At 46.1% G+C, this 11,333-nt stretch overlaps 1 protein-coding gene across 1 annotated transcript; it reads left to right on the top strand.

Moving 5' to 3' along the window:
• Positions 1–1,787: 1,787 nt before the first annotated feature.
• Positions 1,788–11,108, top strand: LOC308546589 (intercellular adhesion molecule 5-like). The gene is made up of 8 exons (XM_081115711.1): positions 1,788–1,955; positions 4,881–4,955; positions 6,230–6,496; positions 7,337–7,657; positions 7,913–8,191; positions 8,670–8,939; positions 9,562–9,804; positions 9,998–11,108. Exons 2-8 carry the CDS (start codon positions 4,901–4,903, stop codon positions 10,204–10,206), a joined length of 1,644 nt encoding a protein of 547 aa, XP_080971837.1. The 5' UTR covers positions 1,788–1,955; positions 4,881–4,900; the 3' UTR covers positions 10,207–11,108.
• The last annotated feature ends 225 nt before the right edge of the window (positions 11,109–11,333 follow it).

Raw genomic sequence — 11,333 nt, 5'->3', positions numbered from 1 at the left:
GCACCCCACATTAATGGCACTTATACCATTTCTCTACACCACCACTACTTTCTCCACCTCAGTATACCTGACCCTTAGCCCCACCCATTACCTACTTCTGAGCCTTTTCGTTACTTCAAAACAGTTGGCTTTGGAGGAATTACTGGGGTCCTGACACTGTTTCAAACCAGTAATTATAGATTTTATTATCCATTGCATCCTCCATTCTCTCCTACTGATAGAGGATGACAGGTGGGATGATGAACCAAGCTTGTTGGCTGGACACATTGAAATTCTCACTCTCATTACCACCTTTGGGGACAAAGGGGTGGAGAAGCAGAATGAAAATGGAAAGCAGTCACAAAGCTAAGAATCCTCTAAAGGAGCCATGTGATGCTTCCCTACAAAGCAGGTATTGTTCTAAGTGTCAAGGATACAGCAATAAACATGACGCAGTCTATAGAGAGAACAATAAACATAAATAATAGATATATTCAGTGGTATGCTAGCCAAATGTTTAACAACCAGTACTCGAAGCCACAAAAAACAAATCCTAATTGTAACCTTTGACAATTTTAATGATGTAAATACTTCCACCATGAATGTTTTCAAGCTACCAACCTGATACCACTAAATGCAAAATTGGAACGAGATGGGCTAGGCCATATGAACTAGTCTAGAGTACCACTGGGCATTTAACTTATCGTCAGGTAGTGATACATGCTATAAAGAAAAGAGAGCCTAACACTTTTAAGGACAGTGGTCAGGAAAAGCCTTTCTGAGACTGTAAAAGGAAGACAGTCTACCATTTATTGCACACCTATTTGGTGTCTAAAACAATGGTAGAGGGGATCCAAGATGGCTGCAGAGTAGGTGGAAGCTGCACCCACCTCTCCTCCAGCGCCAAACGGATTTACAACTAAATTATAGATCAACCAACCTGAATAACTAACTGAAGCCTTGCTGAACAGAAGTATTATAACCAAGGATCTACAGAAGAAGCCACATAGAGACTGAAAAACAATGAATGTAAACTGTAATTGAAAAAAAAAATTTTTTTTTTTAAATAAAACAATGGTAGGCACTTTCCTATATAGAAACTCTCATTCTTTTTGACAAATGAGAAAACTAGGGCAAATGTTCAGAGAACCAACCCTGGGAAGACATTTGACATGGAAAAAGGGAAGGGGTATGGGGGGAGAGAGGAAACAGATGGATTTACTCTCTGGCCCCCATATTTATGACTCATTGCTCCCTCGTAAGGTTGGGCGAAGCCAGAGTGCAGGCACGTCTGGTAGGAAGTGAGGAAATTCAAGTTCGCTCAAGCCTGTACTTGTATGTGGAGGGCGGGACACAAACGGGACTTTTCAGATGTTGGCAGAGTCCCGCCAAATCCATCTCCACACGCGCTGGAGGGGCGTGGCCCCGGCTCTGATTCTGAGCCAATGAAGAGCCGAGGTCGCGGGAAGGCAGTTACGCACCCAGCGCAAGGCGGGAAGGCAGCTCCCGCGCGAAATGGCCTGTCTCAGGCCGCACCACGAGATGAACAGGCACGGGGGGGACACAAGCCCTTCTTTCCCTTGTAGAGCCATTGTTGTCTGCAACAGACCCTTTCTTCTTGTTTTCCTTTTGTTTTATTTAGCTGCGATTTTCTTGGGTCAAATAGGCGCTCTCTGCCTAGCAGGATCCTTACTCCTCTGCCCCTCATTTTTCCCGCGCACCCCTCCTCTCGGTTTAGCTTCCTGCCCGCTCCACTCGTTTCAGCCAACCTTTGCTAAGCTTCTGCGTTACGTCACGAGTTTCTAGGCAGATCAGGAGCGTTTTCGCGCGCGCCAGCCTGGTGCTGCCTTGCCGCGCGACCAAACCGTCTTAAGCTCGTGGCGGTTCCTGAGAGTGCGGCAGGCGAGGCGCGCGAGGTGCAGGAGAGTTGGCAGGGCGACCCGAGGAGCGGCGGGAGCGGCGAGGAGCGGCCCTCAGTGAGGATTTAGGTTTTGTTGTTTGCTTGGGTTCATGCCGGTGTCTCCTCGAGGATTTTTTGTGGAATCTGTAGAGATCTGGCCTCATGGCGAGCTTCGCCTCCTCTCACTTTACTGGGCTAGAAACCCTCAAGAGCACTAGTTGTATGTTTTCCACATTTTTTAATGTTTTAAGTACACCTTCCGCCCCCTTTTAAAAGCCTTCACGACGGTCTGCGGGGCTGAGAGCGTGAGAACCACACCGTGGACACGCTAGACAGGAAACTCCTTCGGAGCAAGAGCTTATGCTCTGTACCCAAGCGGAGGGCACAGGTCCTCGCACAAGTATTTGTCAGTATCCTATTGTAAATATGCTAACTAGTTGGTTTGTTCATTCATAGTTGTTAAAATCCTACAACCATTCTGGGTGCTCAGGATCCATCAGTGAAAAAAAAGGGGGGGGCATGGGCCTGCCCTCACGGGGCCTGCAGTCCAGGGAGGGAGGTGGACCGTAAAAACAGGCCTAAGAAGTCAACGAAGTCAAGGAGAGTGTGTTAGGAGCGTGTTCTGGGAATAGAAAGCAGTGTTGCCGCTTAAGGGTGTGCTGTGGTGTGGGGGGGCCCCAGGGATGAAAAGAGGGTGGTGGTGGCGGGCCTCAGGGCAGAGATACAGTGAACTGGGTGAGGGAGTGTTGAGGGCGGAGGAAGCCAATTCCAGGCGGAGGGGAGAGAGAGTGCCAAGGCTGGAATGTGACTCGGGGGTGTTTAAGAAATTGCAAGAAACCCTGGGATATAAATGGATGGTGAGAATCCCACACTTGGACAGGAAGTCCAGTTCAGGCTGCACAGCCAAAGCAATCCAACGGCACGTCAGTGTTGGCGGCCCTGCCCTCCCTGCCCACCACTCTCCCTGGCAGCAGCACAGGCCTAGAAATTTAGACAGTTTAAACCTTTAATTTGGGATGTAAAAGGAAATTCAGAGATTTAAAATTTGTTTTCTCTTAGGGATGCTGCTTTCTCTTAAGAAAATGAATCTAAAATTGTATGATTAGTACCTGATCATAGCATGCCATGTGAAAGTAAGGATGAAATGTTAGAGCTGTGGGGATATTGAGGGTGGGGAACACTTGAAATAACATAAGACAAAGTATGTGTTAGTATATGAGTATGAAAACAAAAAGGGACACTCCCCCCCCCATTTTCTTATATCCTAGTGGCAACCACAAGGGAAAACCAACTAGCTTGACTTATAGTGGTCAGAGATGATGGGAAACCTTTTTTTAGCTAAGGCTCTAGGAGCAGAACATAGTCTATGAGATTAATTCACAACAAGATCAGGTTTTGCAGAGAAAGATAAGCTAAGCTAAGGAGAAAGATCAGCAAGCTAAGGAGAGATGAATAAAATAGAAGGAGTTCTTGGATTAATCTCTATTCAGAATTGTTCGTGACACTGTGGCCCCTTCAAAGCACAGATAATATGGACTCATCTAATATATAGAAGCAGTGAAGTACTAAGATCATCGTCCAATGGTTAAGATGCCTGGTTTTGAATTCTGGCTTAACCTCTTAATTAGTTGTGTGATTTAGGATAAGTTACTCTACCTCTCTTAGCCTCCATCTCATCTGTAAAAGTGGGGATAATTAAAGTAAAGCACTAGTCCAGTGCCTGGAACATAGCATATGTTTACTAAATGTTAGAAATTACTAGACAAGATGTGATTGAGAAAGTGTCTACAGACCACTAGTGAGTCCCTAGCTTGGAGTAGGTGTTACAAAGAGAACAAGGAATTCAAGGAATTCAGAAGTTAATTGGGATTCTAATACTGTCAACAACAAAATAAAATTTTAAAGTTAATTGAGATTCTACAATGTACAAGTTCATGTGACATCAAAAATCTATACAGCTAAATAATGTTATGCATACCCTTGAAACAGTGGGAAAGCCATTTTCCTGTGCCCTTCACATGCCACTTTCAAAATAACATTAGATATGAACAACTGGTATTTTCTGAATCTTATGTAGGAGGTGAAAAATACTCAAAACACTGCTATTTTTATTGATCTGTAACACATTTTTAAGTAAAACTAATATGCTTATTGTGCAAACACAGCCTCTAATACCCATTTCCAATGAGACTCAGACCCCCTAAACATCTTCTATTTGCAATTTTTAATATCATAGCTTCAGAAATCATGCTTGGCCTATGTGAGGTACAGATAATGTGAACAAGTGAGGGATTGTGAAGTTGGACAGGGTTAGTCAAGAAACCTTTCTTAGAAGAAATTAGCTTGAATGAGGTTTTGAAAGAAAAAACTTGGTATGGATCGGTGGGGAAAAGAGAAGTGGACACTTTAGATTTAACTGAGCCAAAGTAGTAATCCAAAGGTCACTTGGTGAACACGGAGGAAGATCAGAAGAAGAAGGATTATCTTGAGGGATATTTCATAGTGGTCATGAAGAAAGAGGCCTGTTGAAATATTTCTCCCTTACATGAGAGGCTGGGACTCTAATGACCACATTGTCTAGATTCAGGGTCACTGTCCACAGGACAGTGCTAGATAAACACTGCCATATTTCATCCCTCTAAACCTCGTTTCTCATGTTTCCATGCTAACAGCCTTCTTCTCCTGACTCAAACAGATAGAGGCAAACATGTAAACAGACAAGTGCAATACAAGTTTATACAGGCCATTCACTTAATCTAATATCCCCTATTATAATCTTGTGTCTTTGCTATGTGCAGAGACCAAACCAAAATAAATAGAAGCAAGACGTTCTTTTAGTACCACCCACACCACTGATACTTTTGCTGCAATTTCTTCAAACTATGCCAGGTTTCAGGAAAGGAGCTGGCTTTTAACAATACCAAAGAGAATTTTCTGTGTCCTTTTTTTTGGTCACTTTCTGTGACTTTGGTCACAACATTGCTCTTTTCTTTCTCTCCAGCTGTTGGCCTTTCTCTAAGGATGGAAATGCTACTATTTGGTGTCTGGACCCTGCTGGCTTTGATCTCTTCCTCAGGTGAGGTGACTTGGAAAAGTTTCTTTAGCCAGTATGTGCCAGGGCACAGGTGGCTGGTCGGTGAGGAAGAGGACAGGAAGTCCTGAATGGGGCAGCACTCTAGTATCCACGCATCTGGACCCTTGGAGAGGTTCCTGTTTCTTGGATCACTAGGACACAGAATCTAGGTGTCTCTGGCTGTATTGGGAAAACCCAAGTTTAGGGACAGGATCATAGACCATCAGCAAGAATTCTCCCTGCCGGCCCAAGGCTGCCCTATTTTTCTGTTCTTGAAAATATTTTTACTTCTTGTCGCCCCCCCTTTGTGTCATGAAGGGTCACAATAGTACTTTGATAGGACAGGTCCCATAGCTCAGTTATGAAGAGTGAGTTCTCTGAATGGCAAGAAAAGAGCTGGAGCCTTAGTGGGTAACATTGCTACAAGAATGTCTATTCCCAGAGGGGGCTAGTATTTGGGAGATGAAGTAAGTGGGCTTGGAGTAGCTAAAGGGGACTGTAGGGAAGCTTTCATGAGACTGTGCTCCTCATCTGCATCAGGCATCTAAAATTTACCTGCATGAGATCTCTCTCATTGCACCTGAGATTTCCCTAACAGACTAAACATTGAAAAACATCTCTTGCTTTAGCACCAAAGCAAAATGGAGCATTCTCACTTTGAAAAGAGGTGAAAGGTTCCATGGAAAATGAGTGACTCTGAAAGTTATTTTCATAATTGAGTGTGCATAAAAGTCACCAGGAGTGCTTGTTCTGTTCACTTGCATATTTCCAGGTCCCACCTTCACAAGTTCTTAATCATCAGTCTGAGGTGGAGCTAGAATTTGTAGTTTTACAAGCATTCCAGGTGATTCTGGTGAAGGTAATTCTTAAGCCATATAAGCTGAGAGAAAGACTGGTTTGAGATACAAGTAACAAAGCTCTTTTTTTTAGGAGTCTAATAACCCCACGAGAGTCCTCAGCAGCCAATCCTGGGAGCTTCCAAGATTTCTGGAAGTTTAGGAAGAGAATGGTTTCCTGGGCATAATTTTTAGCAACTTTTTAGTTTCTACGGTGATGCTAATGGAGAAACCAGATCCCAAGATAGGTGATGAGTGGAGGGAATAGTGGTGGAATCAGGGTCCTAACTTGTTCATTAAGGGTCTTTCTCTTGTCAAATCCCCTGTACCATTTCATTCCGGGTAGGTTTCCTATTCTCTATAACTAGATAAGTAGGCTCTGTATTTTGTATGGGTCTTGTCCTCACCAGAATCTTTGGCATGTATGGTTGATCATTTCAGGGACCACAGAAGGGCTATTTGAGGTCTCTGTTTGGCCAGATCAGGCCCTGGTAAAGTATGGACAGTCCCTAATGGTCAACTGCAGCACTACCTGTCCAGACCCAGGACCCAGCGGAATTGAGACCATCTTAAAGAAAACCCAGGTGGGCAAAGGGCCTCAGTGGAAGGAGTTTCTCCTGGAGGATGTCACCGAGGATTCCATTCTCCAGTGCTTCTTCTCTTGCGCAGGGATCCAAAAGGACACAAGCCTGGACATCACCGTGTATCGTGAGTGGGGCTGAGTTCTGGGGAGGAAGAGAAGAATGGGGAACATGACTGTGCCTTTTAGGGAAATATGAGATGGAGATTTCTTTTAGAGGAGAGAAATTTCCATCATACTGTAGGAATTTCAGAGCCAATTACTCTACTTCCCTTTGGTGTAGGTTTTTAAATTAGGAGCATACCATAGAGGGCATCCAGACATCTCTGCTAAAGAATATGTTCAAATACAGGGGGCATATGCTAATAATGCTCACTTATAAATGATCAAAAAGTATAAAATGAATGCTGACTCATTTGCCACAAATTCTTAGAATAAATAGGGATTGAATAAAGGAGGGTCTCTGTGGACTGAGTGGTTGGAGAAGTCTTCATGGGAGAGGAGACTCTTGAGCTTCCCTCCTGCAGAATGGTTAGGATTAGAAGTGATGGGGGTGGTGGGGACGGTCTTTCAGGTGTGCAGATAGCATCGGCAAAGATATGGCTTTAAGAAGTGTGATCGCTGTGGGGTAAGAGCGTGGTTAACTCGGGTGTAGTTTTTGTGTGATGCTAAGGAGCTCTTCAGAAGCTGCTCAGACCTCTGAAGCACTGTGGTGAGAGAGAAAATCTCCAGAATGGCAGCACCCATCAAAGCAAGGCACCTCCCCTCAGCAGTCCCATTTCTTGGTTATGGCTTTAGCCACCTTTGGTGGACAGAAGAGCCAAAGGATAACTTGTCCCATCTGACACTGTTGGTTAGATGGTTTAAGGGTAGCAGTCACCCTGTATCACAGGCTGCCTGTCCTATACCATTTCTTTCTGGAGAGGTGAGTAGCCTTCTCTCATCAAACCCGCATTTTTGTCTTAAAGAGCCACCAGAGCAAGTGATCCTGGAGCTGCTGCCTGCCTGGGTAGCCTTGGATGAAGTCTTTACAGTGAAGTGCCATGTGCCCAGGGTAGCACCCCTGGAGAACCTCACCCTTACCCTTCTCCAGGGTAACCAAGAACTACATAGAAAGACCTTTATGAGCTTGGCTGTGGCCTCCCAGAGAGCTGAGGTCACCATCAATGTCAAAGCGCAAAGAGAGGATCACGGGTGCAATTTCTCTTGCCATGCTGAGCTGGACCTGAGGTCACATGGTGGCGGGCTCTTTCACTGCAGCTCAGCCAGCAAGCTACTCCAGATTTTTGGTGAGTTGGAGCTCAGGTGTGGAAGGAATCCTGAGGCTCATTGTCCTCATCTTACCTTGGCTTTTGGGACTAAGTTCCCACAGGGTTTAGGATGAGGGTTTGAGGGTAATGGAGCTCCACTTTTTCTTGGGCTTTAAACTCACCCTGGGGGACAGAGAGCTTGTTGCCCTTCTTCCTTCCCACATTGTGGGGTCCTACATGACATGATTTATCATGATTTTCCTCCTTTCTTTCCTTTTCCTTATTTCTTGGCAGAATTCTCTCAGCACCCCCAAATCTGGGCCTCCCCACTTCTGGAGGTTGGGACGGCAGAGATTGTGAGCTGTGAGATGGCTAGGGTGTTCCCAGCCAAAGAGGTGACGTTCCAGATGTTCTTGGGAGACCAGGAGCTGAGCCCCTTCCTCTCCTGGGAGGGAGACACCGCTTGGGCCAATGCCACTGTTCGGGCCATGGAGACTGGTGATCAGGAGCTGTCCTGCCTTGTATCTCTGGGTTCAATGGAACAGAAAACAAGAGAGCCAGTGCATGTCTATAGTAAGTTCCCAGCCTCTTCCCTTCCCCATGAGGGTTCTCTGCCCCTGAAAACGTCCGCAATAAAGCCTTGGTGATTTTCTGGTCAGTGCAGGTAGGTTGGAGACATGCATTGAAACAGTAGCTTTCTCCAGCCTTCACCCTGTTTTCTTAGGCCATCCTACTCACAGAGTGACTGTGAATGCTTGAACTTGTTTCTAGGAACAGTCATTTGAGTTGAGGAAATCTGTAAGATGAAAAGACATCTTGCTACCCTTGCCAAGGGATGTAGCCAAATGTGGGCATGCCACATTGTTGTGGGAAAAGTTCTCAAATTCCCAAAGCACCTTGTTGCTCCTGCTATTCAGCACAGAGCAGTAACAGTCTCTACAGTCTCTCCCCTGTTGCCTGCCTACCTGAGGAATGCCAGCAGTAGGAAGAGTGCTGAAGGGACTGCCAGTTTGGAGAAAGGTGTTTGGTTGTCTTTTTCCTTTCCTTAAAGGCTTCCCTCCACCAGTCCTGGAGATAGAAGAATTATACCCACTGGCAGGGACAGACATTAACGTGACCTGTGCAGGGCATGTGTTAACATCACCCAGCCCTACTCTTCGGCTGCAGGGAGCCCGAGGTCTCCCTGCCCCTGGGGAGCCTGCCTGGCTTTTACTTACCACCAGGGAGGAAGATGACGGCCGAAATTTCTCCTGTGAGGCCTCTTTGGAGGTTCAGGGTCAGCAGTTGATCAAAACCACCACAATCCAGCTCCATGTCCTATGTGAGTACCAGCCCCATCTTCTCAAAGCAAGGAGTATTACTGTCCCATTTCCAGAGATCTTGGCCAGTGGCTTCTTTATTATTCTTGTTAAAATAAAAAAGTCAAAAGAAAAAATTAAATTAAAGCTCTCCATGCTTACCTTACCCCCAGCAAAGTGAGTGGGGAGAACTGTGAGGGGACAGAACAGAAGAGAGAACGTGGTTACAGTGACCAGGCCGCATCAGTTGCAGGCCGATGGCTAAGAACACAGGAAGTGATAGTTGGAGTTTATGCTGAGAAAAGAAATTCCCACATAAAAATTTGTATTTTGAAAAATAGAAAATGTTCATCTCTGGTTCACCACTCCCCATATTCTCACTCACTGAGAAGCAGGGGCCCCAGGGCCACCATTGATGGAGCAGTCAGATCAGTTAGAGCCCGTGAAGAAGCCGGGTGCTGCACCTCAGACTCCTTGATGGTAGGGATGGGAGGAAAGAAGAGGCTCAAAGCAGGGAGCTGATGGTCCTCCCCTTGGGGGGAGGGAACACAGCATTCGGATTAGGGGAGGGAGAGGTGAGCATGACCAGTGAGGAGGGAAGGTGTGCACTGAGCTCTGTTAGTTCAGGGACTCTCTTTTTTCCAGATAAGCCACAGTTAGAGGAATCTGGTTGCCCTGGCAACCAGACATGGATGGAAGGGATGGAACAGATGCTTGCTTGTGTTGCAAAGGGAAACCCAACTCCATCATTGGTATGTACCTGGAATGGAACAATCTTTGACCTTGAAGTGCCACAGAAGGCAACCCAGAACCACACTGGAACCTACTGCTGCACAGCCACTAACCAGCTGGGCTCTGTCAGCAAAGACATCGCTCTCATTGTTCAAGGTGACTGTGGCTCCCCTGCTGTCAGGCCCAGGATGGGAGTCCCCCACGGGGGTGGGTTCCTATCCAAACATGGAAAGAAGAAAGATTTTGGTGGGCTGGGGAGGATGAGACTGAGAAGGGGCTTGGTGGGTTGGGGTAGGGTGATTCTCTTGCCTTGAACCCTCCCAATTCCCTGCCTTCTGTGCTTGGGCAGGACCGGATGCAGGGATCAGCTCTACTATCTTCATCATCCTCGTTGCCGCCCTGGGGGCGGGCATAATCACCTTAGTCCTGTATCTGAACTATCGGCCCTGCAAGATAGAGAAGAGGAAATTGCCGTATAGGCAGAAAGAGAGGAACAACGAGGAGGAAAGCCAGTTTGCTGTTCAGCAAGCAGAGATGGGCAATGCGCATGACTGTTAATAGAAACAGCTGTTTGGTTGGAGGTGACCTCTACTGGGTTTTCTAAGGGAGGAGAGGGAGGGAACAGGAGAAAGGAAGAGACACCCTCTGTGTTAGGCAGCCCTGTAAAAATGTGCTAGAGGCCCCACGTCCCTTGTATCCAATCCATTCACAAGCTGTACTCCTCCAAGTTCACTGTTGTCACTAGGAATTTCAGTCTCCGTGTTCAGCCATGGGGAGGGCCTCTGCTCCTTGCTGTATGCCTGATCAGTCCACTCAGATTCAAAAAGAAGATCCTGTCTGCGCCCCATCATCCCACTGCCCTTTGCTCCCAGGTATCAGACTGAAGAGATAGCAATGTCTCAGAAATGCAACTCATTTCTCATGGTTTCCTCTTAACTAAGTTGGAACCAGTTTCTTAGTCCAGGGACAGGACTTTGAAGGAACTGAGTTCCAAGCAAAGGGATAGGAATCAGAACCCCATTCCCATTTACACATTCCCCTGCTCCCCTAACCTGGGGTTCTGGAGTGCTGGCTCCCAGACCTGAGCTTGATGACATCATTAGGGTCTGTGGCTGGTTAGGCTTCAGCTCATTAACCATTTCTTGTGTGCCTTGGAGGAGAATAAAAATCATAAGAAATTCCACATGGGGTTTTACCCAGCCCAGTGTCCTGTCCCTGATGTGGTAGGTAGAGTTCTTCCATGAAATTGGCCTCATAGGTTAAGGGCTGCAAACTATTTCATTACAGTTTTAGGAGGGCTCCCCCTGTGACAGTGTTCACCATATGATTTTATGATTCAGCTCCCTTCTGTATTTGGAACGAGAAGACGTCAGGAATCATAAAACCAGATCTTTTCTCCCAAATCAGTTACATGTAGGTCACTGAAATGTTGGATATAGTAAAAATAAAAGTGATTTTACAATACCTGAAAGTATTTCTCTTCTTTGTCATTGTTGAAAGCTTTATTAAACCACATGGTTGCATTTTACAATTTCTAAGAAAGAATGTCAAGTTGGTAGCATAAACAACCAGCCCAGGGTAGGTGTTACATTAGCCCATGGCAGCAGCCTGTTTGACCTGCCCTCAAAACTGAAGTTCAGACTTCCAGATAGAGGGAGGTTCGTAGCCTTCCAAACAGAAAGAAC

The sequence above is a fragment of the Miniopterus schreibersii genome, assembly GCF_964146895.1.
Source record: "Miniopterus schreibersii genome assembly, chromosome: 16".
Lineage (NCBI taxonomy): Eukaryota > Metazoa > Chordata > Mammalia > Chiroptera > Miniopteridae > Miniopterus > Miniopterus schreibersii.
The sequence above is the reverse complement of the archived record's forward strand: the minus strand, read 5'-3'. Positions and strand labels throughout refer to the sequence as shown.

Bases quoted from the DNA above. Each gene is read 5' to 3' on its own strand.
- LOC308546589 (XM_081115711.1), top strand. From the start codon at position 4,901: ATGGAAATGCTACTATTTGGTGTCTGGACCCTGCTGGCTTTGATCTCT. The intron at 4,956-6,229 runs GTGAGGTGACTT...TGATCATTTCAG, and splicing joins GGCTTTGATCTCTTCCTCAG to GGACCACAGAAGGGCTATTT. The intron at 6,497-7,336 runs GTGAGTGGGGCT...TTTGTCTTAAAG, and splicing joins CCTGGACATCACCGTGTATC to AGCCACCAGAGCAAGTGATC.